At 39.2% G+C, this 27,503-nt stretch overlaps 1 protein-coding gene across 3 annotated transcripts in view; it reads left to right on the plus strand.

Moving 5' to 3' along the window:
* GPR155 (G protein-coupled receptor 155) overlaps positions 1–27,503 on the plus strand; it is a 60,290-nt gene that overhangs the window by 8,317 nt on the left and 24,470 nt on the right. For all 3 annotated transcript variants that reach the window (XM_010358459.2, XM_010358460.2, XM_030916404.1), the window contains 8 exons: positions 5,344–5,743; positions 8,141–8,306; positions 9,597–9,752; positions 12,003–12,086; positions 12,729–12,846; positions 16,922–17,006; positions 17,102–17,192; positions 18,511–18,721. In XM_010358459.2, coding sequence (XP_010356761.1) covers positions 5,344–5,743; positions 8,141–8,306; positions 9,597–9,752; positions 12,003–12,086; positions 12,729–12,846; positions 16,922–17,006; positions 17,102–17,192; positions 18,511–18,721 — 1,311 coding nt within the window. The remainder of the gene's footprint in view (positions 1–5,343; positions 5,744–8,140; positions 8,307–9,596; positions 9,753–12,002; positions 12,087–12,728; positions 12,847–16,921; positions 17,007–17,101; positions 17,193–18,510; positions 18,722–27,503) is intronic.

Consider the following 27,503-nt stretch of genomic DNA (forward strand, 5'->3'; position numbering starts at 1 on the left):
TTTTTGTTTTTTTTAATCACAATAATGAAAGCTCTTGTAACATTAAGTTGTAGAATATAACTTTGCTAAAAACCAATATACTAGACAAGTGCTTTTTCATATATCTAGACGTTGGAAGGTGTGGTATAGAACTATTAGGGGTGAGAATCTGCTGCCTGATAAGGTAACTTATTACTGCTGCTGTGCCCATCTGCCTTCTGGCCTTGTTCTTGGTGAACAGAGAAAGAATACTGTGTCCGGAGAGAAGACCTTTCTTTCGTTTCCTGGCCTCTCCAAAGTATTCCCACTCTCTTGCTCACAGATAAGCATCAATCATGGGTTATAAGAAATGTCCTTTTTAAGACTGCATTTGTTTGACATCTGTCCAATTTACAGGTAACACAGGAAATGCTGGCAAGGAATTAATGAATAAAGAAAAAGGATAGTCACATTTTCTTTCGCTACATACTATGACAACTATAACACTCTATGACATTACATTAAAATGATGTATTTTTACTCCAGTAACAGAATAGTGCATATTGCAACTAAAAAAGAAGGCTGGACATGGTGGCTTATCCCTGTAATCCCAACATTTTGGAAGGCTGAGACGGAGGGATTCCTTACGTCCAGGAGTTTGAGACCATCCTGAACAACATAGTGAAAACCTTGTCTCTACAACAACAGCAAAATTAGCCAGGTGTGGTGGCACAAGCCTGTAGTTCCAGCTACTTGGGAGGCTGAGGCAGGAGGATCTGTTGAGCTTAGGAGTTCAAGGCTGCAGTGAGCTATGATTACTACTATACTCTAGCCTGGGTGACAGTGAGATCCTGTCTCTAAAAAAATAAAAACAAAAGAAGCTCACTGTGTTTTAGAGCAATTCTTTTCTAAAGTACTTTAAAAAATCCAAGTATGAGAAGAAACTAAGAATCTCCTGTGGCAAAATGTTGATTTCAGCATATCAGAATGGTACCCTGCCTCTGTCATTAAAAGATACTAATAGGGCATAGTTAAGTCCTATAATTTATTCTTCAAACAATGCTGATAGCATAAGTACCCTGACTAATCATAATTATGGTCTAGTGTTTGAGCTGTAAACAGAAAGGAAATGAAGCATTTAACTATATGCCATTACATAATAGAATGATCTTGTCTGGGTCTTTGTGTTATATGCTAGGGATTGAAACCCTGCAGGAATCAAAATAGGAAGCACAGTGGGTGGCCAATTTTGTCTCTTAGTTCTTCAAAGCTATATAATAACTCCTCATAATGGGATTCCCCCCGCCCTCCAAGAGCCTTATTTATAAGCATTAATTCATTAGAACTTAAAAGTCGATATAATGATTGTAAACCTAATTTTAGTTACTATGCTATACCATACTGCTTTAGTGTATATTTTTTCAGGTTTGAAAAACCATCTTCAAAAAAAAAGCACTGCTAATTTATAGATAAAGATGTGATGTTAATTATGCAAATGAATGGCAGAAGTAGACTGAAATTCCCATGTTGAACCCTACTCTAGTAATTTAACCTGTATTTATTTAATCACAATTTTTTTGTGTGTTCCCTCTGGACTACACTTCTGCCTTTGTATGCTTGTTCAGCTGACTTAAAATACCTCAATAGTAACCTGCTTTATAAATATTCATAATGTGTAAAATGTAAAAAAAGATACAAAATTTCAGTTACATTTATTGTACAACATGGTGATGATGGTTAATAACAGCGGATTCTTGAAAATCGCTGAGAGTAGATTTTGTGTTCTCATCAGAAAAAATGATAAATATGTGAGATGCATATTTTTAATTAGCTTGATTTAGTCATTCTATAATGTACACATATTTTAAAACGTACATTATAAATATATATAATTTATATTTGTCAATTAAAAACAAATGTTTTTAAAAGTAAAAATACAGTTTAAAAATGGATTCATTGACAACAATTTGATGTAAAGAGCTGTGTATTAGAAAATACATGTTTACTACATCTGAAACTTTGGGCGTTCATTGACGTGTTCATACAATTCAGCAAGTATTTTCAGATTTTCTCAAGCATTATGCCAGGGACTGTAGGCTATTAAAGTGATGCTTTCAGGGAACTTAGAATTTGTTGAGGTGGCACTACTATGAAACAAAGTACTACAGAATATCAGAGAAGGGGAGATTAATGACATAGGTTGAAGACTTGATGGAAACTGTAGTGCCAGAGACAGGCCTTAAGTAGTAGGTGAGATTTAGGTAAAAAAAGGAGATAGTGAGAAGTTAGGGGGTGACAGTATGAACAGCATAAAGAACTAGTAATTATGAATGTGGTGGTTGTCTGGTATAACTGTTATTAAACTGGCTGATGGAGTCTTTGTGTTAAGAATGGGATGGATAAGTAAGGGGCCAATTGTGGAGACTGGACTTTGAATGTTAAAAGAAAGGTTTTTTTGTGTTTTGGTTTTTTTTTTTGAGATAGAGTCTCACTGTGTTGCCCAGGTTGTAGTGCCATGGTGCAGTCTTGACTCACTGCAACCTCCACCTCCCACGTTCAAGCAATTATCCTGCCTCAGCCTCCCAAGTAGCTGGGACTACGGGCATGTGCCACCACACCCAGCTAATTTTTGTATTTTTAGTAGAGACAGGGTTTCACCATGTTGGCCAGGCTCGTCTTGAACTCCTGACCTTGTGATCCGCCTGCCTCAGCCTCCCAAAGTGCTGGGATTACAGGCATGAACCACCACACCAGGCAAAAGAAAGGTTTTGTAGCTGTTCCTGTGGGCAGTGAGAACTGTGAGAAAATCTTCCCTTTTGAAAGTTTAGATTTAGATGGTACTGTTAGCAGTGAATAAAATGGATGAAGAAGGTGGTTGAGAAAATCCAAGAGAATGTTGGCTGGTAAACACATGAAGTAATCTAATTTTGAGATTTCTGACTAATGATTATAGTAGCAATCAAGAGGAGAAAATCCTTCCAAAGAAGGAAAGTATATGGTGAATGGCCAGATATAAAAACTGTTGCTTAAATTTGCACTGAGTTCTTAAAACAATGTAAAGTTCATTATGTGGTGGTGATTAAATGCTAGTGTGCCAGGAAAGTAAATTTCTGGAAAAAGGCATTAATATAAGGGGCTCTGAGTAGATCATAGAACTGTATAGCTGTGTTGTCAAAGGAAAACATGTTATGCATCTTATTGTGGCTGGTTAGGAAAAATTCTGATACTCAGATGAAAATATAAGACTTTTCCAAAATATATGCTCTATTATAAAAACTGAGTGGTAGACAGGTCTGAATATCTTTCTCTTGAGATAAAATATCTCAAGAGAATCAGAAATATAGCTATCTAAAAATAGTTATCAAAAGTGCTGCTTTTTGTTTAAAAGATGAAGCCTATGAAACCTGAAAGAAAACCACTAACTTATGTAACTAGCATATCTAATTTGGAAATCAGTGGAAAGAACTTATAAAATTTTATGTAATCAAATATTTTTTAGCCACTGCTTCATTTTGGGGATATTATAGATCTTGAATTTACTTAGCTGAGAAAATCGGGATTGAATCTGTTAAAAAATAGGTTTTAGCTTTTAAGAAAAACGTGACCTTCTAAAGGTTATATAATCTAGTTATATAACTTTAATGGGACATGTGCATGACATTAACTGAACTTACATATCCTGAGTAAGTAAACAAGTGTATTTTCCTGCCTGTATCACTTGATCTTGGTGTAAATTGAGAAACCTAATCTTTTACATGTTTTCACATGGTTGCTTCTTTCCTTGTGAGCAATTGTGGCTGTTCTTTTTTATCTTTCTCAACTTCAAATCAATTATAAATCAGCCTTTGTTTGCATTAGATTGTATAATTTCAGGACCCATTGCCAAAATGGCTGGAGACCAGTTTGTTTACTAAAAGGCCCTAAGTTGCTCTAATGAACTCAAGATTAGGTCACCAACCCTCACGTCTACCAAGAAACTGCTAGAAGTCTGATCCCACTCACTCACCTCCCTCATGAGATAAAAAAACGCATCTTACTCAGTGGTTAGGTCCTAAAGTCATCTTGTATACTCAAACTGTTGAAAATGCTCACCAAATACAGCACGCATACTTTGTCTATATTGTACCATTTTTCATAAGTGTAACACAGCCAGATTTTTTTAGCCAGCATTGTTTTTCAATGAACAGCAGTTGAAATAATTTGTTTGCACTTGGAAACATGCTATGCGGGGGGTGGGGGTGGGGGGCGGGAATGAAGCTTTTGTTTTCCCAAGAAGGTATGGTTGAATTTGTGTTAATTAAATGTGCATTGATGTGACTCTACTGTATTTCCCTCCCAAGCATTGTAAGATCCACCTTTCTATCTCTACTCCTTAAGTATCTCCACTGGTTTTCTTTGAAGGCATTCTTTCGTTTTCATTCCTCTCAAATGGAGATGTTTATTTTCCCATTGCCACATGAGCAATGGAAGGTAGGACTGGCATCCTCACAGCTACTGCGGACCATTGCTAGACTATCCCTCTGCTATGTTGTTAAAAACTACTTTGAGGTTCATGCTTTCTGGCTAGACCACTCATCCCGTCTGCTGTTAACCTGCTGACCTCATTCTGGGCATTCCCCCTCATTCACCTTTATCCCAAGTTTTGTCATTATCTTGTGAACTACCATGAAATTCTCTGCCCCGTCATTTCCTTGACCTCCTCATCTCCAGTGATGTTTTCCTTTAGTCCAGTTCAGCCACTAAGTCCCATAGCCACATTCTGGACCTTGTCATCTGGAAAATATTTAACTCAGTAGCTCATTACCTGTTTTACTCTGAAATCCTGCACTTCCAACTGCCCCTAATTCCTAGAGGCCTCCAAACATCTCCCATCTTCATTTCTTTTCTTACACAGCGTGGACTCTGTCACATCTGTGCTCCTTTTTAGTTCCTTAAATAACTCCTACTCTCTCCTCAACCCTCTGTGATCTGACTTCTTTCTCTTACCACTCCAGTAAAACTGCTCTCTCCATGGATACCAATAAACACATTTTTGCTATTACTACTTAAATGTTTAGTTTGTCCCTAGATTTTTACTTTGAATTGTTTCTTCTAAAAATTCTACAATTCTGCCCATTTTTGGAGACCAATTTTAACCCTTAGATGGTTAAAAATTAGGTTTAAAAATAATGTGTAAACTTGGTTATCATTTTATAAGCTATATGATATTTATTACATTTTTCTTTTTTCAGATTTATTACTAAAATGTACTTTTCCAAAATAGGCTATTTGGGTCATTTTGAAAATTTCAGATTTATCATTGCTATAAAGTACAGAAAATGTTATATACATAACACATATCTATATTTCTGTGGTCATTTAAAAATCAATATTCTTGTTTTGCAGTTGAAGCTTTATATCAAACTACATACCCAGAATATCTCCAGTACATTTATTTGGTGGCACCAATATCTCTTATGATGTTAAACCCTATAGGGTTTATCTTCTGTGAAATCCAAAAGTGGAAAGACACTCAAAATGCTTCTCAAAATAAAGTAAAAATTGTGGGACTTGGACTCCTGCGTGTATTACAGAACCCAATAGTATTTATGGTCTTCATTGGCATCGCCTTCAATTTTATTCTTGATCGAAAGGTACCTGTATATGTCGAAAATTTTCTTGATGGACTTGGAAATTCTTTTTCTGGATCAGCCCTATTTTACCTTGGTCTCACGATGGTAGGAAAAATAAAGAGACTGAAGAAGTCAGCATTTGTTGTACTAATTCTTCTCATCACAGCTAAACTGTAAGTATCACTTACTTAACTTTAGAATTGTACTTTTTGAAAGCCGTATTTAGCCAATTCGTCAGCGGTATGTCTGCAACCATTTTCCCCTTTGACTATTAATAACCCCTCCCTGTAGAATAGTTGTGAGATAAAGGAAAATGTGATGTTGGTGTATTGAGGAAAGTCATTTCCTTATTCCTTGTAGCTTATTCTTTCCATTTTACTGTCAGAGGATAAAGATGATGGGTTTCCCTTCAGCTTTTATGTAAAATTTACTCAGTATCTCCTCATGTCCCAGTTTGACAGTATTTTGAAATAAATTTTGCAGCATTTCTGACTTTTCCCAATCCATAAAGATCCTAAAGACAAAAGCATCTTAGTAACAACCAGAACAATAATTTCTAACACAAACTTTTTTTCATGAATTTGGGAAAAGCATTTTGTAGTTCTGAGGTTGGCCAAACTTTCTAAATATAGCTAAGTCAATATGAATGATTATTATCAGCCATATGATCCTGGCTTGCCAAATGAAAAGTGCTCACCAACTTCTTTGTTGTTGTTCTTGTTGTTTTTGTTTGAAACAGAGTCTCGCTCTGTCACCCAGGCTGGAGTGCAGTGGCGCGATCTTGGCTCACTGCAATCTCCGCCTCCCAGGTTCAAGCAGTTCTCCTGCCTCAGCCTCCCAAGTAGCTGGGATTACAGGTGCGCACCACCACAACTGGCTGATTTTTGTATTTTTAGTAGAGACGGGATTTCACCGTGTTGGCCAGGCTGGTCTCAGACTGCTGACCTCAGGTGATCTGTCCACCTTGGCCTCCCAAAGTGCTGGGATTACAGGCATGAGCCACCGTGCCCAGCCTCAACTTCTTAGTTAATAGTTCTTCAGCTTACTTGGTCCATTAGCCATGGAGTTGTACTTGATAGTGCAGGTGACATAATTTTACTGCAAGATTATCCCAAAGTACTTGAAGCATACTTAACTATGGCATTCCCCTCATGTATAGACAGTTATATTCATGAGACCAGTGCAACATAACCTAATATTTATATTTTCATAATGATAATAATGAATATAAATACTGAAAATTATTTATGGTGATGTCATGCTCTTCAGAAACAAAGTATTAGTATTGCCGAAGTAATAAGTATAGTTTTAACAATAATGGTATTATCAACTTCTGCTTATCAGTAAAATTTAAATATTCTAATTTTAAAGATTTTCAGGGGGTCTTTGATACTTATTAGATATTTAAGTTTTTTAATTAAAAAAATACAGATAAAAGTAGTTCTTTACTCCATCCCAGAGCGCCTTGCTAGGTGCTGCTGTGAAAATGTTACCAATCTTGGTCTTGCTGATTTTAAAGGAGAGCCCCATTTGCTCAGCTACTGTGGATTTGCAGTTTCTATGGAATCCTGAAGGATTTGTTTAATAATTGGCTCTTCAGCAGGTCTGCATTTCACTAGTTTTCTGCTCCATCTCAGTTGTTTTAGTTCCTTTGCTAATTTTTTTTTTTTTTTGTATTTACAAAGATGAAGAGCTACTTGACGATATCTATTTTTCTACAGGATTTTAGAATCTTTTTTTTTTTTGAGCTGGAGTCTTGCTCTGTCACTCAGGCTGGAGTACAATGGCATGATCTCAGCTCATTGCAACCTCCACCTCCCGGGTTCAAGTGATTCTCCAGCCTCAGCTTCCCGAGTAGCTGGGATTATAGGCACGTACCACCATGCCCGGCTAATTTTTTATATCTTTAGTAGAGATGGGGTTTCACCATATTGGCCAGGCTGGTCTTGAACTCCTGACCTCATGATCCACCTGCCTTGGCCTCCCAAAGTGCTGGGAATACAGGCTTGAGCCACCACGCCCGGCAGTATTTTAGAATCTTATTAAGCAATGTTGTTATTAACTGAACCATTTCAACCCCTAATCATGATAAAGTTCAGCTTTTTTTTTTTCTTTCAAAAAAGGAGTTTCTCTCTCTCTAGAATACTTTGAAAGAAAGAGAAAGAGTTTAGTAATTCTTTTGAAAGTTTTTATGCAGATTGTCAACCTTCTTTCTTTCTTTGAACATTTCAGTAAACCGAAAGAGGAAGCAAGAAAGTAGCTAGAATTGCAACTTTTATGATCTTTTGGCAAAAAAAAAATTATTTGTAGAATCAAAAAAATCTTTTTTTCCCTCCTAATCCCTGATGTGTGAGGTATTTCCAGAATATTGTTACACTTTAAATGACTTCAAATTGAATTCTTGATTCTTTCAACAAAATGTGCCCAGGTAGACATGCATAGAATGTGTGCATGCAAATAGACATACCTTCTGGGCAGGAGAACCTGACTCCAAATTCACCAGAGCAGCCTGCTACTGGGGACCACCATGCTTTCATATCAAGTAAATGATGTTTTTCTTTTTTCTTCAGTCTGGTGCTGCCACTTCTGTGCAGAGAAATGGTGGAACTCTTGGACAAAGGCGACAATGTGGTGAACCATACAAGTTTATCAAATTATGCATTTCTGTATGGCGTCTTTCCTGTAGCACCAGGAGTGGCTATCTTTGCAACACAGTTCAACATGGAAGTAGAAATTGTATGTTTATAGCACTTTCTAAGTTTGTGTGTTTAGTAGAAACAAATTTTAAAATTCATTTTTAATTTTTTAAAATTCTTTTTTAAAAATGAAAAAATAGAGACGACGGAAGTCTCACTATGTTGCCCCAGGCTGATTTCACACTCCTGCCTTCTGCCTCGGCCTCCCAAAGTGCTGGGATTACAGGCATAAGCCACCATGCCCAGCCCATTTTTAATTTCTAGACATAGAAAGCAATGTTGTTCTTTATGAGGCCCCGCACTTTGGGAGGCTGAGGTGGGCAGATCACTTGAGGCCAGGAGTTCAAGACCAGCCTGGCCAACATGGTGAAACTCTGTCTCTACTGAAAATACAAAACTTAGCTGGGTGTGGTGGTAGAGGCCTGTAATCCCAGTTACTCGGGTGGCTGAGGCACAAGATTTGTTTGAACCTAGGAGGCAGAGGTTGCAGTGAGCTAAGATTGTACCACTGCACTCCAGCCTGGGTGATAGAGCAAGCAACACTATTTTTTATGAGAATTTGGTGTCTATAAGCTATCTCATTATAAGGAAATAGGCATCATGTAACATAATGTAACAACAGTCATTTAATCTGGGGTCTTTAGTCAGCCATGACTTTTTTTATTAGTTTTTTTTTAGTTTTAACTATTTTATTTCTGTACTTATACAGAAACCTAAAAATTATTTACAGAAGGGTAACTTTGACATTTTGAAGAAAAAAATGCCTATTTTATTCGTTGATAATTTCAAGCACCAGATGCAAAATACCACATAATCAACTGCAGCAGATAGATAAAATCGACACCAAATTATTAACAGTGTGCATCAGAGTAAATGATTTTTAAATATAATACGAAGGAACTAAGTTGTTTAATGGAGGTCAATTCTGTTATTTAATCTGTAAAATAAATATTTGCATGGTAATTTTCTTTTTCTGAATTCCTTTTTTTTGCTGTATAGTTTGTGAAATAGGTTTATTTATATCATTGCTATGTTTTACTTTCTATAACCTAGAGGATAACTAACCATCAACAGTGGAATTTCTAGTATTTATTATGCATGGATATAAATTAAGCATAGATTAGAAGAGGAACCAAGGTAACTTAATTGTATTTTCTATTAAGGATTCTCAGACAGGGGAAGTATGGTATTGGATAACATGCTGGATTTTATAATATCTTTACTGTGTCTCATTTTTATTGTAGAATGCTTTAGTGTGCCATGGTTATTTAAAGTTTAAAATATCGTTTAATTGAGATTATAACTCCTCCATTTAATTTCATTTTTGCAGATAACCTCAGGGATGGTGATAAGCACGTTTGTGTCTGCTCCCATCATGTATGTTTCTGCCTGGTTACTGACCTTTCCCACTATGGACCCTAAGCCATTGGCATATGCCATCCAGAATGTTAGTTTTGATATAAGTATTGTCAGCCTGATCTCCTTGGTAAGCACCTTGCATGCCAAAATGAATGGAAACCACAGAGTGAGTTTTGAGAATAGATTGTTGATAGAAAGGGATTTAAAAATCTAGTTTCTTATGAAATAAAGAAAGCTAAAGCCTGCCCATAAAATATAATATCATCTTTCTGATTAACTGAGTTTTGTCTTTCCTTTTGGGAGTTAGAGTTCTACAGCAGACAAGACATGAGATTTAGTCAGACCTGGATTTTATTCCTGGCCCTCTCACAAACTAGCTGCATGTCCCTGTGGAGTTACCTTACCCTCTCTAAACTTCTGTTTTCCAGCATAAAATAATGACAATAATTTCACATATTTCCATGGGATTTTTAAGGGACTAAATGAAATAATATATGTAAAAAGCATTCTGCAAATGATGAATCACTATAGAATTCCTAGCTGTTCTGGAATCATGGGGTCAGAAGGTATCTTTGAGTTCAAGTCCAATGGCCTATTTAATGTTAAGGAAACTTTTGGTTACTTCTCAAGCTGAATATGTCTAACTAAAATTAAATAATTAAGTATATAACAGCTAGAGTATCTTACAGATCAAATGACCTATTGATTTCATGTTAGGAAAACTACGGATATTCTGGCTGAAAAAAAAAAGACAATGTGTACAGTTAAAGGAAAGGAGGTGGGGGATGAATATGTATATTGGTAACAAATAAATGTGTGATTAATTTTAAAGAAATTCTACCTCTGTCACATATTCTTAAAATCTGCTACACCCATTCATAACAGGGCAGTTTGGGGAAAGAGACCATATACATTTCAGTTGGCAATAAGGAAAGAAGGAAATCAGTCAGGATACTTACCTGGCCACTATGTAGGTAGAATGGAAGCCCAATCCTTTAAAATATGAGGAATGTGATCTGGCACCGTGGCTCACGCCTGTAATCCCAGCACTGTGGGAGGCAGAGGCAGGCAGATCACTTGAGGCCAGGAGTTCAAGACCAGCCTGGCCAACATGGAGAATCCCCATCTCTACTAAAAATATAAAATTAGTTAGGCATGGTGGTGTGCATCTGTAATCCCAGCTACCTGGGTGGCTGAGGCACAAGAGTCACTTGAGTCTGGGAGGCGGAGGTTTCAGTGAGCCGAGATCACACCACTGCACTTCAATAAGACTCTGTCTCACACACACAAAAAGAATAAAAAATGAGGAATGTAAGATGATTAATCTTAAAGGTGGGTGGTATGTGTTGTTTGAAGTAAAACAGCCTGCCATTGAGATATCCCATGAGACAATATGGTGGAGATGGGAAAGGAAGAAAACTTAGAATAGTGCATTATTATAACTATCTCCCACTAAAGCTTGAATAGTTGTCTGTGACCCTGTGTCCCACCCCAGACATGGAAGGTAGGCATAGTTAGAACATGGCCCTGGTCAAGGGATTAGTTCTTTTTTGTTGAGACAGAGCCTCCCTCTATCGCCCAGGCTGGAGTGCAGTGACATGATCTCTGCTTGGCTCACTGCAACTTCTGCCTCCTGGGTCCAAGCAGTTCTCCTCCCTTAGTCTCCCAAGCAGCTGGGATTACAGGCATGCACTACCACACCCAGTAGAGGTGGGGTTTCGCCATGTTGGTCAGGCTGGTCTCGAACTCCTAACCTCAAGTGATCTCCCTGTCTGAGCCTCCCAAAGTGCTGGGATTACAGGTGTGAACCACTGCACCTGGCCAAGGCTTTAGTTTTTTGTTTTGTTTTGTTTTTTGAGATGGAGTCTTGCTCTGTCACCCAGGCTAAACCGTAATCTTGGCTCACTGCAACCTCCGCCTCCCAGGTTCAAGCAATTCTTCTGCCTTAGCCTCCCAAATAGCTGGGATTACAGGCACCCGCCACCACACCCGGTTAATTTTTGTATTTTTAGTAGAGACGGGGTTTCACCATGTTGGCCAGGCTGGTCTCAAACTCCTGATCTCGGGTGATCCACCCACCTTGGCCTCCCAAAGTTCTAAGATTACAGGCATGAGCCACAATGCCTGGCCGCATTAGTTCTTAAAGACCCTGTAATTTTTGGAGAGTTAATTTATTATGGGATCTCTCCACGCTTGTTATTTTACATTGGCTATAATAATTTACCTTTTTGGAACTAGACAGATTAAGTAAAATATTGGAAATTCTTTCTGAACCAGGACAAAGAAGGTTATTTAAAGAGGCTAATCATTGTGTTATTTAATAAGTAATTGTAAAGATTAAGAAACGTGAATAACTTTTGAACCTTTTGTCTTCAAGGTCTGGTCTCTGGCTATTCTTCTTTTGAGTAAGAAGTATAAACAGCTTCCTCATATGCTTACAACTAATTTACTCATTGCTCAGGTTAGTGAAACTACTGGTATTTAGAACTATGCTTTTCTAATGGATTATTCTACTGTAGAGGAGAAAATAACTTTGCTAGGTTTTTCCAGTTATGAAGTCAGAAGTATTACCAAATGCAGTCAATTACAGTTTGATTACAATTAGTAGATGCCTAACATATTTAATATTGCAAAATGTCTTAAACTATCTAAAGTTGAGGCTAATAATGGCATTCGATGATAACTTTGCATTTTTTAATAGAAACAATTTAATCATTAATAATTGAACTTTCACAATCTTATTTTTCTAATTAATCTTTGCATGTCTCAAATTATAATAGAAAGAACTTTAGCAATTTTAATATAAGCCATTACTAAATACAGGTGTAAGATTAACATTTAGAATGTAGTCATCTGTTTCAATTGAATATGTATGTTGTCAAAGGCTCTGGTATAAACTGGATTTTTAACATAAAGTTTGAAGTTTTAGTATAAGTCGTGTGTAATACTTGAAAATTATTCACAAAACAATTTTAAATGAATAATTATATTTGCTGTGAATGAAAGATGAATATGGCTGGCTTAATTGGAATTTTCTGTTGCGGTATTGAATTATATGGTTTTCTTAGCTATTTACAAAGTCTTTTAATAATTCTTTCCTTAGTCTATTGTCTGTGCTGGAATGATGATATGGAATTTTGTTAAAGAAAAAAATTTTGTTGGACAAATTTTGGTGTTTGTTCTATTGTACAGCTCCCTCTATAGCACCTACCTGTGGACAGGTGAGTTGGATTAGGAATGAAAATTGAGGTCTGTTCCCCACCCCACCCCATTCCTAATAACCTGAGCTTCTAGTGATCTATTTGAAGTCTGGTTGTACAAGATCAAGGCATGCCCTGAGGCAGATCAGCCCACCCACAGAGGCCGTCGGCAAAGCTGAGTTCTGTTTCCTAATGTAGTCTAGTCCTGCCTGGGCTTAGGGCCTTGTCTAGTCACATGGTCCTTTCCCCCAGGACCTGTGGCTCTAGGCTGCTGTCAGTGCTGCTCCCTTTTGGAGACAAGAGGGAAGATACTGGAGGCAGATGGAGAAAGGAGGGAATGGGCAAGATGCATGAGGTGTGTTCCAGAGCTCACTATCGAGTCCTGCTGAACAGGGAAATTCTGGCTCTGCCTCACGCAAATTACTTAACTTTTGAAGCCTCAGTTTCCTCATCTGTAAAACTAGGTTACAGCACCTTACAGAGTTATTTTGAGGACAAAAATGAGACGGAACTATGTTAGTTATTAAATAGAAGGATTAGAGGTAATAAGAGAACAAGAAAACGAGGGGAATAAAAGGGTATGGAAATAGAAAAGGACCCAGTGAGAAAGACTGTTTCTCATTTCAACTGGCTCCAAAAAGGATATTCAAAATGTTATAGCACATTGCTGTTTTGAAGTATAATATTTATATGGATGCATACATTCTGGTACGTTTGTGAAAAATTCTGTGTGGCTCTTTTGTATTCATCCTACAAATTTGAACCTGTAAAATGGCACATAAAAGGAAATACTAGAATGGTAGGAGGCAGGTGTCAGGAAGTGACTGCAAAGGATAGCCCTTTGATTTCATGCCTTCAGGATCAAAAGCAGGTCCCATTTCAGTCAACAGCCTTTTGAAGTGAAGCAACAATGTGGTGAGGAATCACGGAATGAAAAATTCAGCACAAACAGAAGATGGTTTGTGCTTCTTAAAGGCAAGTACATCTTGCATAGCATGGGTTTTTATGCAATGTCAAATTAAAAGAGCCTAAGAGTTTATATTTCAAAATATCGATGGACCAACTTGATCTCTAATAACTAGGTTTATTCAGGTTAACTTTATAATCAGAATAAGAGAGCAGCAACTAGATCAATCAATTAAAATGTCCTAAGTATCTCTGAAACCCTCTTCAAGCATGCATGCCAAAGTCTATTCAAAGAAGTTGTTCTGAATTCCCAAAACCCAATAAAGGTGCCCTTTAACCATGAGATTATTATGCTATGACAGAATTTTAGACCTGAAAATGTCATTTTAAGTCATCCCATTCAATCATTTTTAGTTTTACTCATTTTCATACCATTCTCACAATTTTTGCCATAACTGCATACTACTTGTTCTTTTTTCCTTAAAATTGATTTACTTTTTAAAAAAACTTTAATCAGTTGAGCCTTATATCAATAAAATCCCAGGTTTCATTTGTTAATTATTTTTTTCAAATACACTTTAAAATAAACGCTTAACCAGTCAAAACATTTTCACCTTTGTGACACCTATAATCTCTACACCTTAGGAAACACTGGTCTAATTTAAATCCTTCATTTTGCAAACCGAGAAATAGGCCCAAAAAATTAGACTGATTTAGGCAGGAGCTCTCACAGCTTCTTCAGTGAGAGATCCAGGGCTAGCTGGATTCTGCCTGTTTGTATATAGTTCTTTTCACAAGGCAGGAGTGATGCACATTAGAATTTTAAAGACTGCTTTTGCTACTGTAACACAGATGGTACCCTTTCATGATTGGTTACTTGTTTCCCTGGCACTGCAACTATACAGTGTACAAATGGATTGAGGGAAGAATAGTGGTAAAGAAAACCAATTCTCAAGGACTTCAATGTCAATTTATATTAAATCTAGCACAGTGTTATTTTATCTGTACAATCTTAAATCTAGGTATGTATTCTTTATATACAGCTAATATGCAATTCTAAAACCAAAGCAAATTCACAGATTCTATTCAAGCAAAACTACAAACCCAGTAATTCTAATTAGCAACATCAATTAACACGACAAAGGATCTTGTTTTGCTATTGTAAATCATAGCTTGAAACATAAAATGGAACTCACTGCTATGGCTTTTTTGCCTTGCCTTTACTTCCGTATGTGGGGTTTTGACCTTGTTATCTCACTGATATTCTTTCTTCAAACTACCACTTCATTTGGACTGTGTGTTGTAATATCATTTGGCCTTCACTTGACTCAAACTTAATATAAAATCCACTGTAAGCTCTGGCCAGGCACAGTGGCTCCTGCCTGTAATCCCAACACTTTGGGAGATCCAGGCAGGAGGATTGCTTGAGGTCAGGAGTTCGAGACTAGCCTGGGCAGCATAGTAAGACCCTCTCTCTATAACAAATGTGAAAATTAGCTGGGCATGCTGGACTACATGCCTGTAGTCCCAGCTACTCAGGAGGCTGAGGCAGGAGGATCCCTTGAGCCCAGAGTTTTGAGCTATGATTGTGCCACTGCACCCCAACCTGGGCAACAGAGTGAGACCCCCATCTCTAAAATAAAATTAAAATAAACCCAGTGTAAATTCTGAAATCGTGAGACTGCATGTTGGTTACAAGGTGGATACACAGCTGACTACCATTGGAAAAAAAAAAGAAAGATTTAAAATTTCTCATAGAAATTCCCAGATCCTGAAGAATATGTCTTAGGCACCCTAGGGGTCCACAAATCTGAGTTTGAGAAACTGATTCAAGAAACAAATAATTTAGCTTGTGTAAAGAGGCTAGGTTTCTAGTCCCACTCTGCCCTCTGCTGGCTATATGACTTGGGCAAACTGTCATTTCCACATCTATAAAATGAAGGTGCTAATTTAAAATAGAGGTCCCTTTTCAACTTTAAAGTTCTAAGATCCTATAACTATGTAGAATTTATTAGATAAAATGTTACTTGTATACATAATTACATATAAGCTGTAAGGAAAGTTTAAGAACTTCAAAATATTTGTGTTTGTATTAAATTCAGTGTGTGTTTGTATTAAGCACTATCATTACACTTAGGACGTTTTCTAAAAACGTAACCTGGGTAAGAGTTGCCCATACTTCTTAGCACCAGAAGAGGGGGGTGTTTTTATTTTTAGAATTGTTCTGTATTCAGTTAGAAAATGTTTTTCAGCTGGACCCAGTGGCTCATGCCTATAATTCCAGAACTTTGGGAGGCCTAGGTGGGTGGATCACTTGAGGCCAGGAGTTCAACACCAGCATGGGCAACATGGTGAAGCCCATCTCTACTAAAAATACAAAATTAGCCTGACATGGTGGTGCACATCTGTAATCCTAACTACTCATTTGGCTAAGGCATGAAAATTGCTTGAACCCAGGAGGCAGAGGTTGCTGTGAACCAAGATCATGCCACTGAACTCCAGCCTGGGCAACAGAGTAAGACTCTGTCTAAAGAAAAAAAAAAGTTTTTCAATTATACTTAAATTCCAAACACACGAGTCAAAACAATAAAATAATTAGGGCTTTTGGAAAGAAATACTTCTCCACACACAATGACTCATGCCTGTAATCCCAGCACTTTGGGAGGCAGAGGTGGGAGGACCCACTAAGCTCTGGAGTTCAAGACCAGCTAGGGCAACATGCCGTGACTCTGTCTCTACAAAAAAAAATATTTAGCCAGTCATGGTGGCATGTGGCTGTGGTCCCAGCTACTCAGGAGGCTGAGGTGGAAGGATCACTTGAACCCTGGAGGTCAAGGCTGCAGGGAGTTGTGATCACACCTCTGCACTCCAGCCTGGGCAACAGAGCGAGACCCTATCCAAAAGAACAAACAAACAAACAAACAAAACCAGAGAGAAAATAAAACAAATCCTCACAGATAAAAAGAATTGAGTAAAGAAACAATATATGAGGGAAACAATGAATGATTTTGAATTAAAACTTGCTTCAAAATATTGAGAATAGCATTTATTTAGAAGGAATAAATTCTAAAGCAAAAATCACAGACTACTATGAAATAAGCTTGGTTTAAAAAAGTAAAAAGGAAATAAAGTTTCATGAAGTCTGATCAATGTTGAGTAACTGTCTCTCTTTCCATCTTCTTATTCTTAGGCCTTCTAGCAATTTCTTTGTTTCTTTTGAAAAAGCGAGAGAGGGTACAAATTCCTGTTGGAATCATCATAATATCTGGCTGGGGGTAAGTTGGTAGTTCTCTGTTTGCTTACACCTTTCCATATACACAGTTACTATTCATCCTTTCTTTTTCTCTCCCAATAACCCTTGTGATTGCAGAATTCCTGCTCTCCTTGTTGGTGTTCTTTTGATAACTGGAAAACACAATGGAGATAGCATTGACTCAGCCTTCTTTTATGGAAAAGAACAGGTGGGAAGAGTTTATCGGCAGTTCTGTTCTTGTGAATGTCTCCTTTTAGCTTGTTAATGTGCCTTGTTAGACTTACATTAAAATTAACTTTGAAAATCTATTTCAATTTATTGCATATCAGATTGGTGATTCTATATCACTTTGTCTCACCTAGAACATTAACGTTTTACATGTCTAAGTCCATTTTTAGCTGAAGATTTCTAACTGCTTAAAACTCATTGAATGTTCTCAATCATACTTAGGAATTGTGTTTCCTCTGCTGGAGAAAAGAGTGATTAATTTAAAACTACTTAATAAGTTAGCGGTGATAATAAAGGTCAAATTCTTGACTCTTAATCCTATATAAATATAAATTTCAGGACAAAACATATCTAGGAAAAGTATGCTTGAAAAGCTATAGAGTAGGTGGCTTGTGGGACCTGCAGAATTCTTTAAGGGTAGAGTCCAAAGGTGTGTGTTTTTAAAAAACTTCTCCACATAATTTTGATTTCTTACTCTTTTTTCTGTTTTGCAGTTTTGGATTTTATTGCATTTTTGTGAGAATAAATAAGATTATACATATAAAAGATTTAGACTAGTCTTGGCATCTGATTAGTGCTCAATAAATATTAGCTATAATTATTTTTAATATAATTACCATAAAAACATCATAGTGACTGAAGTATGCATGAACTATACGTGAAAGTGAGCAGAAACTTAGAAGTAAAGAAAACATCTGAGAGAAATCATTTGGATACCTTGTAAAGGAAACCAGTGGCTGTGTTGGTAACCAATTGCTATATAATGAAAGAAGCATCTAAAAACCTTGTGTGATTACAAGCAAACCCTAATTTCTCTCCAAGTAACTTATATTCCTTATATATACTTACCTTTTTAAAAGTGCCACTGTTCTAGGGTATTTAAAACTGTGGAGATACATTGTCCATCAAAAATGTGCCCTAAGATGGCCGGGCGCGGTGGCTCACGCCTGTAATCCCAGCACTTTGGGAGGCCGAGGCGGGCGGATCACGCAGGAGATTGAGACCATCCTGGCTAACATGGTGAGACCCCATCTCTACTAAAAATACAAAAAAATATCTGGGCGTGGTGGCGGGCGCCTGTAGTCCCAGCTACTCGGGGGGCTGAGGCAGGAGAATGGCATGAACCTGGGAGGAAGAGGTTGCAGTGAGCTGAGATCGCGCGACTGCACTCCAGCCTGGGCAACGGAGCAAGACTCCATCACAAAAACAAAAACAAAAACAAAAACAAAACATGTGCCCTAAGATTATCAAGATGAAGTTGTGAAAAGTGACCTGGTACCTTTTTTTCATGTCGGCAGATGATCACCACAGCGGTCACCCTATTCTGCAGCATCCTGATAGCTGGCATATCACTCATGTGCATGAACCGGACTACCCAAGCGGGAAGCTATGAAGGTTTTGATCAGTCTCAGAGCCACAAAGTGGTGGAGCCTGGAAATACTGCTTTTGAGGAGAGTCCAGCACCAATAAATGAACCAGAACTTTTTACAAGCTCTATTCCAGAAACAAGTATGATCTTTTTAATTTTATTTTTATTTATTTGAGACAGAGTCTTGCTCTATCATCCAGGCTGGAGTGCAGCGGCATGATCTCAGCTCACTGCAACCACTGCCTCCTGTGTTTAAGCCATTCTGCCACTTGAGCCTCCAGAGTAGCTAGGACTATAGGTGCCTGCCACCATGCCCGGCTAATTTTTGTATTTTTAGTAGAAATGGGGTTTTGCCATGTGGCCCAGGCTGGTCTTGAACTCCTGAGCTCAGGTGATTCACCCGCCTCTGCCTCCCACAGTGCTGGGATTACAGGTGTGAGCCAGCCTGATCTTTAAACATAAAGAAACTGCTACATGCCTTTGTAGCATGTATCCTGAATGTTTTGTTTTAGGGAAACTTCCTTGAACTATTTTGAATATCATGAGTACTTGTCAAATGAAGAATTTGAATCACAGTCAACAAACTCACTTGTAAAATTATTCATTAGAGTTTTGTTTATAAGTCTTATTGTGAGTATACACTTTTGTTAAATTCTAAAACTTCCTTGGACCTGAGAATATAGAAAAAAGTAATAACTGAAGGAAGGCCCTAACTAGCAAACTAAGCACATACATAAGTTAATTTAACAATATTGTATCAGGCAAGCACCATCAATAAAATGAACTAAAGGAGGCCTGTTTGAATCCAGATTAATGATGTAAGTCAGGTTTGGGCAAACTATAGTCCATAGGCCAAATCTGGCCCACCACCTGTTTTTGTATGGTCCCCCAGCTAAAAATGTTTTGTTTGTTTGTTTATTTATTGCCACAGAGTCTCGTTCTGTTACCCAGGGTGGAGTGCAGTGGTGCAATCTTGGTGCACTGTAACCTCCACCTCCCGGGTTCAAGCAATTCGCGTGTCTCAGCCTCCCCAGTAGCTGGAACTGCAGTCGCACACCACCACGCCTGGCTAATTTTTGTATTTTTAGTAGAGACAGGGTTTCACCATATTAGTCAGGCTGGTCTCAAACTCCTGACCTCAGGTGATCCACCCACCTTGGCCTCCCAATGTGCTGGGATTATAGGTGTGACCCACTGCACCCAGCCTAAAATGTTTTTTACATTTTTAAAGGGTTGAAGAAAAATTAAAAGACAAATATTTTGTGACTCTTAAAAACTACATGAAATTTAAATTTCATGTCCATAATTTTATTGAAACATAGCCATGCTCATTCATTTATATGTCATCTATGGCTACTTTCATGCTATAATGGCAAAGTTGAGTCTTTGGGGCCTATACTAGGGCAGTAGGTATTGGAGAAACAGGTGAGGCCAAACTCAGGCAAAGTTGTATTGACAGGGTTTGGTAACTGATTAGAAGCTGAGTGAGGGCTAAGAGAAAAACTGAGAATAACTTCTAGAAATCTGGTTTAAGTGAATGTGTAATTGTGGGTATTACCTAAGAAGGAGAATTCAGAGAGAACAGAATTTGTAGGGGAAGATAATGAGTTCCATTTGACCCTTCTAAGTTTGAGATGCATGAGACACCAAGGATTCATTCTAGTTTCTCAGTGTACCTCTTAAAATGGGATGCTTATATCTGAATATAGCATTCCAGTTACCATGGTCCTAGGACACAGTAAGCATTCAATATTTGATGAATGCTTGTTGACTGAGTGAAGAATAAAGAGAATCATTCCTGTCCTTACTTAGAAAAGAAACGTTTAATTCTGTCTAACATTACATTAACTTACTCTGATGATTTCATCTTGAATTTATGAGCAACTAAAAACCTGCCTCCCACCCCAGTACATTACTGAACAGTTTCTCTCCAATCCTGAATTTTTGCATCTGGCCTTTAAAAGTCTAGGGCAAGGCTGGGTATGGTTGCTCACACCTGTAACCCCAGCACTTTGGAAGGATTGCTTGAGCCCAGGAGTTCAAGACCAGCCTGGCAACATAGTGAGACCCTGACTCTACAAAAAAAAAAAATTAACTGTACGTGGTAGTGCACACCTGTAGTCCTAGCTACTCAGGAGGCTAAGGCAGGAGGATTTTTTGAGCCCAGGCAGTTGAAGCTGCAGTGAGCCATGGTCACACTGCAGCAATCCAGCCTGGGCAACAGACATGATCCTGTCTTTAAAAAAAAAGTCTAGGCTGGGTGCAGTGGCCCACACCTGTAATCCCAGCACTTTGGGAGGCCAAAGCGGGTAGATCACGAGGCCAGGAGTTTGAGACCAGCCTGGCTAACATGGTGAAACACCATCTCTACTAAAAATACAAAAATTAGCCGGCTGTGGTGGTGGGTGCCTGTAATCCCAGCTACTCCAGAGGCTGACGCAGAAGAATCGCTTGAACCAGGGAGGCAGAGGTTGTAGTGAGCCAAGATCGTGCCACTGCGCTCCAACCTCAGGTGACAGAGCAAGACTCTGTCTCAAAAAAAGTCTAAGACAGGACTTCAGTATTTGCCTAAGCCTTTCAGGACTGAGATTTCTTTGTGCCTTGATTTGTAATCAAATTTGTCAACTTATTTATTATATGTTGCTTCTCTTCTCTTCTCTCCTCTCCTCTCCTCTCCTCTCCTCTCCTCTCCTCTCCTCTCCTCTCCTCTTCTCTTCTCTTGTCTTCTCTTCTCTTGTCTTCTCTTCTCTTGAAACAAAGTTTTTCTCTTCTCTTCTTTTGAAATAAAGTCTTTCTCTGTCTCCCAGGCTGGAGCGCAGTGGCACAGTCTTGGCACACTGCAACCGCCACCTCCTGAGTTCAAGTAATCCTTCCTTTTCAGCTTCCCAAGTAGCCGGGACTACAGGTGTGTGCCAGCACACCTGGCTGATTTTTGTATTTTTAGTAGAGGTGGGTTTTCACCATGTTGGCCAGGCTGGTCTCGAACTTCTGACCTCAACTGATCTGCCTGCCTCAGCCTCTCAAAGTGCTGGGAATACAAGCATGAGCCACCACGCCTGGCCCAGTTTTCTTTTTTGAAGGAAATAAAACTTACCAATAAAGTCAGAATGTTTGTTAGAATCTTTCATTCCTGTTAACTCCAGAAGCAACCACTATTATGAATTTGGATTGTATCCTTCCAGAGCAGAATTTTACTATACTTTTATAATATGTGTAGTTTTCCATCAACAATAGATAGTATTTTTATATGCTTTTACATTTTTATATAAATCTTATACTGTAGATGTCTTATTGCACTCAATATTTTTGAATTCATTTTGTAGATGTAATCAACTGTATGCATATACCAAATTTTATTTATTAATTTCCTTACTGATGGATTACGTTGCTTTAAAATATTTTGCTATTAGAAACAATACTTTAATGAACAGCTTTATTCACATCTCCTTGAGTATACATCAAGATACATCAAGATTATACCTAGGATGTTGCTGAGCGCAGTGGTTCATGCCTGTAATTCTAGCACTTTGGAAGGCCGAGGCAGGTGAATTGCCTAAGCTCAGGAGTTGGAGACCAGCCTGGGCAACATGGCAAAACCCATCTCTACAAAAAAATACAAAAATTAGCTAGGCATAGTAACACATGCCTGTAGTCCCAGCTACTCAGGAGGCTGAGGCAGGAGGACCACCTGAGCTTGGAAAGCAGAGATTGCAGTGAGCCAAGAGTGCACCACTGTACTCCAGCCTGGGAAACAGCGAGAGACACGGTCTCAAAAAAAAAAAAAAAAAAAAAATCTGCCTAGGTTGGTAATTTCTGAGTCAGGAAATAGGTAAGTTCCCATGGCTTTAATGTGAACCCTTTGTACTTTGTTCCTAATGTTACATCTCTAACCTGACCCCTTTATATAGATCCAATCCCAGATTTCCTGCTGTCTACACATATATTATTTACATCTCAGCCAGGCGTGATGGCTCACAGCCGTAATCCCAGAACTTTGGGAAGCCGAGGCAAGCAGATCACTTGAGGTCAGGAGTTTGAGACCAGCCTGGCCAACATGGTGAAACTCCATCTCTACTAAAAATACAAAAAAATCACTGGGCTGTGGTAGCAGACGCCTGTAGACCCAGCTACTCGGGAGGCTGAGGCAGAATTGCTTAAACCCGGGAGGCAGAGGTTGCAGTGAGCCGAGATCGCGCCACTGCACTCTAGCCTGGGTGACAGAGCAAAACTTCATATAAAAAATACATATCTCGGGGGGCGGAGCAAGATGGCCGAATAGGAACAACTCCAGTCTCCAACTCCCAGCGCGAGCGACACAGAAGACCGGTGATTTCTGCATTTTCAACTGAGGTACTGGGGTCATCTCACTAGGGAGTGCCGGACAATCGGTGCTGGTCAGCTGCTGCAGCTTGACCAGCGAGAGCTGAAGCAGGGCGAGGCATCGCCTCACCTGGAAGCGCAAGGGGGAAGGGGATCCGTTTTCCTAGCCAGGGGAACTGAGACACACAACACCTGGAAAATCGGGTAACTCCCACCCCAATACTGCGCTGTAAGCATACAGGCATTCCAGGAGAATATATCCCACACCTGGCCGGGAGGGTCCCACGCCCACGAAGCCTCCCTCACTGCTAACACAGCAGTCTGCCGCGATCTATCCGCAAGGCAGCAGCGAGGCTGGGGGAGGGGCGCCCGCCATTGCTGAGGCTTAAGTAGGTAAACAAAGCCGCTGGGAAGCTCGAACTGGGTGGAGCTCACAGCAGCTCAAGGAAGCCTGCCTGTCTCTGTAGTCTCCACCTCTGGGGACAGCGCACAGCTGAAGACCAACAGGGGAAGTAGCGGGAGCCGGTGCAGACGCGAAGGACTCTGTCTGACAGCTTTGGGGAGAGCCGCGGATCTCCCAACGCGGAGGTTGAGATCTGAGAACGGACAGACTGCCTGCTCAGGTGTGTCCCTGACCCCTGAGTAGCCTAGCTGGGAGAAATCCCCCACTAGGGGCAGTCTGACACCCCACACCTCACAGGGTGGAGTACACCCCTGAGAGGACACTTCCAAAGGAAGAATCAGACAGGTACACTCGCTGTTCAGCAATATTCTATCTTCGGCAACCTCTGCTGCTGATACCCAGGCAAACAGGGTCTGGAGTGGACCTCAAGCAATCTCCAACAGACCAACAGAGAGTCCTTCTGACTGTCAGAAGGAAAACTATCAAACAGGAAGGACACCTATACCAAAACCCCATCAGTTCGTCACCACCATCAAAGACCAGAGACAGATAAAACCACAAAGATGGGGAAGAAGCAGGGCAGAAAAGCTGGAAATTCAAAAAATAAGAGCGCATCTCCCCCTGCAAAGGAGCGCAGCCCATCACCAGCAACGGATCAAAGCTGGTCAGAGAATGACTTGGACGAGAGGAGAGAAGAAGGCTTCAGTCCATCAAACTTATCAGAGCTAAAGGAGGAATTACGTACCCAGCGCAAAGAAACTAAAAATCTTGAAAAAAGAGTGGAAGAATTGACAGCTAGACTCATTAATGCAGAGAAGATCATAAACGAAATGACAGAGATGAAAACCATGACACGAGAAATACGTGACAAATGCACAAGCTTCAGTAACCGACTCGATCAACTGGAAGAAAGAGTATCAGCGATTGAAGATCAAATGAATGAAATGAAGCGAGAAGAGAAACCAAAAGAAAAAAGAAGAAAAAGAAATGAGCAAAGCCTGCAAGAAGTATGGGATTACGTAAAAAGACCAAATCTACGTCTGATTGGGGTGCCTCAAAGTGAGGGGGAAAATGGAACCAACTTGGAAAACACTCTTCAGGATATCATCCAGGAGAACTTCCCCAACCTAGTAGGGCAGGCCAACATTCAAATTCAGGAAATACAGAGAACGCCACAAAGATACTCCTCGAGAAGAGCAACTCCAAGACACATAATTGCCAGATTCACCAAAGTTGAAATGAAGGAAAAAATCTTCAGGGCAGCCAGAGAGAAAGGTCGGGTCACCCACAAAGGGAAGCCCATCAGACTAACAGCAGATCTCTCGGCAGAAACTCTACAAGCCAGAAGAGAGTGGGGGCCAATATTCAACGTTCTTAAAGAAAAGAATTTTAAACCCAGAATTTCATATCCAGCCAAACTAAGTTTCATAAGTGAAGGAGAAATAAAATCCTTTACAGATAAGCAAATGCTTAGAGATTTTGTCACCACCAGGCCTGCCTTACAAGAGACCCTGAAGGAAGCCCTAAACATGGAAAGGAACAACCGGTACCAGCCATCGCAAAAACTTGGCAAAATGTAAAGACCATCGAGGCTAGGAAGAAACTGCATCAACTAACGAGCAAAATAACCAGTTAATATCATAATGGCAGGATCAAGTTCACACATAACAATATTAACCTTAAATGTTAATGGACTAAATGCTCCAATTAAAAGACACAGACTGGCAAACTGGATAAAGAGTCAAGACCCATCAGTCTGCTGTATTCAGGAGACCCATCTCACATGCAGAGACATACATAGGCTCAAAATAAAGGGATGGAGGAAGATCTACCAAGCAAATGGAGAACAAAAAAAAGCAGGGGTTGCAATCCTAGTCTCTGATAAAACAGACTTTAAACCATCAAAGATCAAAAGAGACAAAGAAGGCCATTACATAATGGTAAAGGGATCAATTCAACAGGAAGAGCTAACTCTCCTAAATATATATGCACCCAATACAGGAGCACCCAGATTCATAAAGCAAGTCCTTAGAGACTTACAAAGAGACTTAGACTCCCATACAATAATAATGGGGGACTTCAACACTCCGCTGTCAACATTAGACAGATCAACGAGACAGAAAGTTAACAAGGATATCCAGGAATTGAACTCATCTCTGCACCAAGCGGACCTAATAGACATCTATAGAACTCTCCACCCCAAATCAACAGAATATACATTCTTCTCAGCACCACATCGCACTTATTCCAAAATTGACCACATAATTGGAAGTAAAGCACTCCTCAGCAAATGTAAAAGAACAGAAATTATAACAAACTGTCTCTCAGACCACAGTGCAATCAAACTAGAACTCAGGACTAAGAAACTCAATCAAAACCGCTCAACTACATGGAAACTGAACAACCTGCTCCTGAATGACTACTGGGTACATAACGAAATGAAAGCGGAAATAAAGATGTTCTTTGAAACCAATGAGAACAAAGATACAACATACCAGAATCTCTGGGACACATTTAAAGCAGTGTGTAGAGGGAAATTTATAGCACTAAATGCCCACAAGAGAAAGCAGGAAAGATCTAAAATTGACACTCTAACATCACAATTAAAAGAACTAGAGAGGCAAGAGCAATCACATTCAAAAGCTAGCAGAAGGCAAGAAATAACTAAGATCAGAGCAGAACTGAAGGAGATAGAGACACAAAAAACCCTCCAAAAAATCAATGAATCCAGGAGTTGGTTTTTTGAAAAGATCAACAAAATTGACAGACCGCTAGCAAGGCTAATAAAGAAAAAAAGAGAGAGGAATCAAATAGATGCAATAAAAAATGATAAAGGGGATATCACCACTGACCCCACAGAAATACAAACTACCATCAGAGAATACTATAAACGCCTCTACGCAAATCAACTAGAAAATCTAGAAGAAATGGATAATTTCCTGGACACTTACACTCTCCCAAGGCTAAACCAGGAAGAAGTTGAATCCCTGAATAGACCAATAGCAGGCTCTGAAATTGAGGCAACAATTAATAGCCTACCCACCAAAAAAAGTCCAGGACCAGATGGATTCACAGCTGAATTCTACCAGAGGTACAAGGAGGAGCTGGTACCATTCCTTCTGAAACTATTCCAATCAATAGAAAAAGAGGGAATCCTCCCTAACTCATTTTATGAGGCCAACATCATCCTGATACCAAAGCCTGGCAGAGACACAACAAAAAAAGAGAATTTTAGACCAATATCCCTGATGAACATTGATGCAAAAATCCTCAATAAAATACTGGCAAACCGGATTCAGCAGCACATCAAAAAGCTTATCCACCATGATCAAGTGGGCTTCATCCCTGGGATGCAAGGCTGGTTCAACATTCGCAAATCAATAAACGTAATCCAGCATATAAACAGAACCAAAGACAAGAACCACATGATTGTCTCAATAGATGCAGAAAAGGCTTTTGACAAAATTCAACAGCCCTTCATGCTAAAAACGCTCAATAAATTCGGTATTGATGGAACGTACCTCAAAATAATAAGAGCTATTTATGACAAACCCACAGCTAATATCATACTGAATGGGCAAAAACTGGAAAAATTCCCTTTGAAAACTGGCACAAGACAGGGATGCCCTCTCTCACCACTCCTATTCAACATAGTGTTGGAAGTTCTGGCTAGGGCAATCAGGCAAGAGAAAGAAATCAAGGGTATCCAGTTAGGAAAAGAAGAAGTCAAATTGTCCCTGTTTGCAGATGACATGATTGTATATTTAGAAAACCCCATCGTCTCAGCCCAAAATCTCCTTAAGCTGATAAGCAACTTCAGCAAAGTCTCAGGATACAAAATTAATGTGCAAAAATCACAAGCATTCTTATACACCAGCAACAGACAAGCAGAGAGCCAAATCAGGAATGAACTTCCATTCACAATTGCTTCAAAGAGAATAAAATACCTAGGAATCCAGCTTACAAGGGATGTAAAGGACCTCTTCAAGGAGAACTACAAACCACTGCTCAGTGAAATCAAAGAGGACACAAACAAATGGAAGAACATACCATGCTCATGGATAGGAAGAATCAATATCGTGAAAATGGCCATACTCCCCAAGGTTATTTATAGATTCAATGCCATCCCCATCAAGCTACCAATGAGTTTCTTCACAGAATTGGAAAAAACTGCTTTAAAGTTCATATGGAACCAAAAA

This window comes from Rhinopithecus roxellana, chromosome 14 (genome assembly GCF_007565055.1).
Source record: "Rhinopithecus roxellana isolate Shanxi Qingling chromosome 14, ASM756505v1, whole genome shotgun sequence".
NCBI classification, from domain to species: domain Eukaryota; kingdom Metazoa; phylum Chordata; class Mammalia; order Primates; family Cercopithecidae; genus Rhinopithecus; species Rhinopithecus roxellana.